Below are 6,732 nucleotides of genomic sequence, written 5' to 3'. Positions count from 1 at the left end.
GGTCCGCACGCTTAACGTTTGGTGACGATCGGTATTATGAGTTTATGTGATTTGATGTACCGAAGGTTGTTCAGAGTCCCGGATGAGATCACGGACATGATGAGGAGTCTCGAAATGGTCGAGACGTAAAGATCGATATATTGGAAGGCTATGTTTGGACATCGGAATGGTTCCGGGTGAGTTCGGGCATTTACCGGAGTACCGGGAGGTTACCGGAACCCCCCGGGAGAAGTTATGGGCCTTATAGGCCATAAGAAGGAAGCACACCAGCCCACAAGGGTCTGGTGCGCCCCCCTTGGGCAAGAGGCCGAATTGGAATAGGTTTGGGGGGGGGCCTTTCCTTCTCTCCTACTCCTCCTTCCCTTCCTCTCCTACTCCAACTAGGGAAGGGGGGAATCCTACTCCCGGTGGGAGTAGGACTCCCCTAGGGCGCGCCATAGAGAGGGCCGGCCCCTCCCCTCCTCCACTCCTTTATATACGGGGGAGGGGGCCACCCCATGAACACACAAGTTGATCATTGATCTCTTAGCCGTGTGCAGTGCCCCCCCCCCCTCCACCATAATCCACCTCGGTCATATCGTCGTAGTGCTTAGGTGAAGCCCTGCGCCGGTAGCTTCATCATCACCGTCATCACGCTGTCGTGCTGACAAAGCTCTCCCTCGACACTCTTCTGGATCGTGAGTTCGTGGGACGTCACCGAGCCGAACGTGTGCAGATCGTGGAGGTGTCGTGCGTTCGGTACTAGGATCGGTCGATCGTGAAGGCGTACGACTACATCAACCGCGTTGTCATAACGTTTCCGCTTACGGTCTACGAGGGTACGTGGACAACACTCTCCCCTCTCGTTGCTATGCATCACCATGATCTTGCGTGATCGTAGGAATTTTTTTGAAGTTACTGCTTTCCCCAACACCAATATATTTGGGATACCGCCTTGGAACCCACATATTTCCTTCTTAGAAGGGTTTGCCATACACCATCTTCCGTTAGTAATTTAAACAACCATTTGCCGAGGAGGGCCCTATTCTTAACCTCAAGGTCATGAATGCCCAACCCGCCTTGGTCTTTGGGATGGCAAACCACACTCCATTTAGCCAGCCGATATTTTTCTCTCTCGCTATCTCCTTGCCAAAAGAATCTTGATCGGAAGTAATCCAATCTATGTAAAACTCCTTTCGGCAACTGAAAGAAGGAAATCATATATAGTACCATATTACTTAGTACTGAATATATGAGGACCAATCTTCCACCCAGAGACGGCAGTTTACCTTTCCAACTGCTAAGTCTTTTTTGCAGTCTCTCCTCGACGTGTTTCCATTCAGCATTTGTGAGTCTCCGATAATGTATCAGTATCTCCAAATATGTGATAGGAAATTGGCCCAACCCGCATCCGAATAGTTTAGCGTACAGGTGGGCCTCGTCTTGAGCCTCGCCAAAGCAAAAGAATTCACTTTTATGAAAATTGATCTTAAGCAAGTGATGCACCTGATAGACTGTATTGGTACCCAGCTTGACTATGATCCAATATTCTATAAAAAAAATCTTGGCAATGAATCTCTGTTGAGCGATACAGTACTTGAAAAAAGAACACTGATTTGGCCCGGGACAGAGTACTTAAAGACACTGTTTTGGTCCGAAACTTTGAAAGTAGTGCGAGTGAGAGCAAGAGATTCCCCCTCACACCGCCACCTTGGCAGCGCCCCGCCTGGTCGCTCCCATGGCCGACCTCTCATCGACCATGCCTCCTTCTGTTGTGTCGTCAACACTATCTTCAAGTGCAGGATGTGTATGTACATATAACCCTTGAAGGAAAATTGCATACAAATATGTAAAAATATTTTATTCATGCCTAACAATTAAGAGCCAAAATAGATAGTCGCGGCAACACGCGCCATGAATGATCTAGTTTCAAATAACATGCCACGGAGTCGACTGCATGCACATGGTGAGTGACGGTTTCGACCACAAACTTATGTGTGTTGAGACCATGTGTCCAGTTAGGGCCGCTCCGCATCATAAACTAAGGCATGTGAAGCATGATACAACAATTGGTTCACGTGTGATGCCAACATGATTTTAGTTCTTGTGCGTGCGATAATATTCATTGGATGTCGACCCAATCTAACTATAGAGGTGGATTTGAGGATAAGTTTGATTGAATTTGAGTGAGATTGTATGGAGGGAACAAGAAGTCAAACCCTAGCTATAGCAGGTAGACACTAGTATTTCCTTCTTAACCTTTATCATTAACAAACCCCAGCTTATGTATGTCGATGTTCGAGCTTACAGTGAAATGGACAAGATAAATAGTAACAGCTCATTGTAGTTACAGATAAATAAAGTGAGATTAAAACTCAAAACATAACCATGCTCCATCTGAGTCATCCATTCTTCTTCAAATCTCTTAATCTGAACCGTTTGTTAACTGAAGTGGTCACGCGCTCGGCCGGACAGTAGTTGGCTCAGGTTTAGTTCAGATACAGTTCTAATAATGGCAGAAGTCATTATGATCGTGGTGTAAAGATCACTCTCTCTAAATTTTGAATAAATGAAAGCAAAAATAAGTAAATAGAAAAGCCATAGTGAGATTACGCAACACAAATTTTTCGTGTGTTCAGTGCTTGCTCGTGCGCAAAACCTCTAAATTCTCCAGGTGATAACGTGAGTTCTCATGGCCGTTTATGATTAGCCACATCACATACATTTTTCACTAAAATAATCATCATATGTTGACACGTTTTTTAGAACATCAATCTCATTCATATGATCTGTCACACACAGGTTTTGGTCCGAGATTATTCAGGATATGTACAACCCATATGCACATGTCGTTATCTACTCTAAAATAAAAGGGAAACTTGAATCTTATTGTACGTCGACGGGAAAGGAAATAAGAAATATAGACATTTGTGTGAGATTTTGGTGGAGCTTAGACTGATGGATGCGGGTGGAAGCTTGGAGTAACATGCACTAATTAATTTTATCTTTTTTCGGTAATGAAGATTTCAAGATTCAAATCTTAAAGGCATATGAAATAAGATTGCATGCTATATCAAAAGGTTTTATCACCGTGTTTTCTTGAGTTAGCCATTGTGAACCCCCACAAAGGAACCTGTTGAGAAATAGTCAAATTTAAATGGTAGACACATTGCACGCAAAAGCACATTGCTGGTGATTATTAGCAGTGAAAAACGGATATCTGTCGTCAGGGCTGAGGGACAGAGATAACTAATCCGGGCCCTACAAAACCTGAACTGAATTTTGCCATGCTTGTTTTACCAGTGCCATGAAATAAAACAAATTAGAGGCCAAGGCTTGCCACCTCGAATGGCAAGAGTTGCGTACACGGTGCAACACCGCAGGCCCTTCGCCGTCAACCACGGGGGTCATTCCTAAAGCGGCGATGAGTCTGCCGCCCTGCGGCACTAGCTCGCTCTCGTGGAGAGGCCACGATGCATCCGAAAAGGGAAAATACATTGCCATCCGAACCTTGGGGAAGAAAGCGCTTTAAATCTTCCTTTAAAAGGCTAGCCAGAGGGCTTGTCTCTTGTGCCATTGGTGGTGGATTCCACTTACTGCCTCCCCCGCTCGTGCAAGCTCCAGAGCCTTGCTTGCATGCACACATTGGTGCGCAGTGTGCAAGCGTGTCTAGGGCACAAATCATATCGACGGATTCCTGCTGTCTCCTCATTCCTGTAAGTAGGTGAGTCGTCGGCGGAAGAAGCCAGCTCAGGTGCCGCTCTGTTGCCTGTTGATCGTCGCCGGAGCTCATGACGACGGAGAAGGGATCGTCGGCGTCGCTGGGCCGGCCGTGTATCCTGATCATAGGTACTGTAGAAGTGACACGGATGCGTTGTCCTGAGTTGTTCGTGGTTGTCTGATGATCTGCTTAATTTGCAGTGGTGGCCGGCGTGGAGAGGTTCGCGTTCAAGGGGGTGGCGTCCAACATGGTGAATTACCTCACCGGCGTGGTCGGGATGAGCACGGCGGCGGCGGCCCAGAGCGTCAGCGCGTGGGTGGGGATCACCTCCATGCTGCCGCTCGTCAGCGCCGTCCTCGCCGACTCCTACTGGGACCGGTACTCCACCGTCACCGCATCCTCCTTGCTCTACGTCGCCGTAAGTTAATTGTTGCTCCTTAGTTATTTCCACCATATTGGTCATGTTCTTGTGTGTGTTTGTTTACAGATTGTTTTTTAGGTACTGTTTTCTGTTTCCCGGAGTCTGGGGTCTGAATTTTTAATGCACTTTGTAGTTATAGTCAGGAAGCATAGTTGCTCTAGGACAACTGTAATATTTATATTGCAGATAGATACTCTGTTATAGGAGTACAATCTTAGGACAAGATGGAGGAGGTGGCACCAATGTGGGCAACATTGGTTTACACACTCTGTTACTGGCATGAAACCAAAATTGCAACATGGCAAGAGCTGTTGCAATGCAGACATTTGATGTAGTTCATGAATGTACTGTGATTGGAAATGCAGGCACTATATTTCAAGTTTTCAACACACCCTCACGTCTAGAGTTCACTGGACTTCAAACATGGGACTAATACATGACGTAACAAATTTGTTTTTTACAGTTCGCAATTATTTTATTAACAGTAACTTTTGCCTTTGGTACCGTATCAAATTGCATAAATCGAACATTCATCCCAATGCTTAAAACGTCAGGAAATGTGTGTGATATACTTTATTTGAACATACCCAATACAAAGCTCCCTGGTATTTTCTTCTTTCAAAAGTGACTTGCTAGTACTACTGCATCATAGCAGTAATTGAGATTCTTTGCCATCTGGGTTAATATTTCCCACTAACACTGCATCATCAGGGGCTGGCAGGACTAGCCTCATGGGCAATGCTTCACAAATGGCTGCCATGGGCGACGCTCTTCCTGCCACTCTACCTGATTTCCATCGGGCAAGGCGCGTACAACCCTTCGCTGCAAGCCTTCGGCGCCGACCAGCTCGACATCGGAGACGAGGACGAGGACGGCGGCGGCGGCGGCACGGCGGAGGAGAAGGGCAAGGTGAAGAGCGCCTTCTTCCAGTGGTGGTACTTCGGCATATGCTGCGGCAGCCTCCTGGGGAACACCACCATGTCCTACGTCCAGGACACCGTCGGCTGGGGCATCGGCTTCGCCGTCCCCTGCGCCGCCATGGCCCTGTCCGTCGCGGCGTTCCTCTGCTGCACCCCTCTCTACAAGAAGATCAGCCAGCCAAGAAGCGCCGACAGGCCTTGCTCTGAGAGCATCCTCAGAGCTCTCAAGTCACTTCTTGCGAGCGTTTCGGCCGGAAAGATCCGTTTGTCGTCGAGACATGATGGTCAAGACGACGGCGACGGCAAGAACAATGCTTCCGAGCTAGAGTAAGATTTGTGCACTGCCAGCTAGTATATTCTAGGGAAGTTTATAGTTGCATTTAGTGACCAATGCAAAAATTCTGAACTCTGTCGTGCAGGTTGCAGGAGAAGCCCCTGAAACTAGCCAAGCTAACTGACCCGAAAGAGGCCAACAGGCCCGGCGTGGCCAAGATCATCCTCAGGCTGCTGCCGATCTGGACGGTGCTGCTCATGTTCGCGGTGATCTTCCAGCAGCCGATGACCTTCTTCACGAAGCAGGGCACGCTGATGGACCACAGGGTCGCCGGCGGCGCCTTCGTGATCCCGCCGGCGACGCTCCAGAGCACGATCACCGTGTCCATCATCATCCTCATGCCGCTCTACGACAGGGTGATCATGCCCCTGATCGGCGCCGTCACCCGGAACAGCAAGGGGATCACGGTGCTCCAGCGGATCGGCGTGGGCATGGTGTTCTCCGTCGTGGCCATGGTCGTCGCGGCGGTCGTCGAGTCACGGCGCCGCCACGAGGCGGCCGGTCAGATGAGCATAGCCTGGCTGCTCCCGCAGTACGTGCTGCTGGGCGTCTCGGACGTGTTCGCCGTCGTGGGGATGCAGGAGTTCTTCTACTCGCAGGTCCCCGACGCGATGAGGACCATCGGCATCGGGCTCTACCTCAGCGTCTTCGGCGTCGGGAGCCTCGTCGGCACGCTGCTGATCGCGGCGATCGAGGTGGCCACGGCGGGGGGCGCCGGAAAGGGCCACGGCTGGTTCTCCGACGATCCCCGGGAGGAGCGCCTGGATAACTACTACTGGTTCTTGGTGCTCCTGAGCTCCGTTAGCTTCGTGATTTTCACACAGCTTTGCAGGTGCTACAATTAGCCGATGCCAGATATTAGCCACTAATTGGTTGGCTACTAATTAAATGATCTAGCCAACCTCACATAAGTCTTGGATTTACCAATTTTTGGACTGCCGACACTTTTTGGCAATCTAAAATATATTTGGTAGCAAACCAAGCGTATGCTCAGAATTATGTGGCATTCTTACTGTTGCCTGGGTGCAACTTACACACTAATAGGTGGCAGGGTGAGCTGTGTGTGTTCTGCTTTTGTAAAACTCCTGTGCATTATTAGGCAGTGTAAAGAGAGCTTACCAAAGAATGAAAGAAACTAAAGTTGCATATGGATAACGGTCTCATTCAGTGAAACTCTTGTGGAAGAGTTGTTTTTGGGTTCTTTTCTGCTTTGTTAATTGATGTCCAGTAAGAATGATTAAGATAGGATAAAGGGTACACATGTTGCATGTGAATCATTGGTTCTAAGAATTGAAGAGGCATAAGATCTGCTAAAGTGAAGCCACCGCTTTTTAACATGGAAAAGCCCGAAGGCCAA

At 48.5% G+C, this 6,732-nt stretch overlaps 1 protein-coding gene across 1 annotated transcript; it reads left to right on the top strand.

Moving 5' to 3' along the window:
• Positions 1–3,547: 3,547 nt before the first annotated feature.
• On the top strand, positions 3,548–6,523 carry LOC109765263 (protein NRT1/ PTR FAMILY 5.8). The gene is made up of 4 exons (XM_020324051.4): positions 3,548–3,828; positions 3,901–4,118; positions 4,833–5,368; positions 5,461–6,523. Exons 1-4 carry the CDS (start codon positions 3,771–3,773, stop codon positions 6,218–6,220), a joined length of 1,572 nt encoding a protein of 523 aa, XP_020179640.1. The 5' UTR covers positions 3,548–3,770; the 3' UTR covers positions 6,221–6,523.
• Positions 6,524–6,732: the final 209 nt, after the last annotated feature.

The sequence above is a fragment of the Aegilops tauschii genome, chromosome 7, assembly GCF_002575655.3.
Source record: "Aegilops tauschii subsp. strangulata cultivar AL8/78 chromosome 7, Aet v6.0, whole genome shotgun sequence".
Taxonomy (NCBI): Eukaryota; Viridiplantae; Streptophyta; class Magnoliopsida; order Poales; family Poaceae; genus Aegilops; species Aegilops tauschii.
This window is presented reverse-complemented; position numbering and strand designations above follow the sequence as displayed.

What these genes read in the sequence shown, in the direction of transcription:
- LOC109765263 (XM_020324051.4), top strand. Translation starts at nt 3,771, where the DNA reads ATGACGACGGAGAAGGGATCGTCGGCGTCGCTGGGCCGGCCGTGTATC. An exon ending in GCCGTGTATCCTGATCATAG is followed by an intron (nt 3,829 to 3,900) that starts GTACTGTAGAAG and finishes CTTAATTTGCAG; the next exon opens with TGGTGGCCGGCGTGGAGAGG. An exon ending in CCTCCTTGCTCTACGTCGCC is followed by an intron (nt 4,119 to 4,832) that starts GTAAGTTAATTG and finishes CTGCATCATCAG; the next exon opens with GGGCTGGCAGGACTAGCCTC.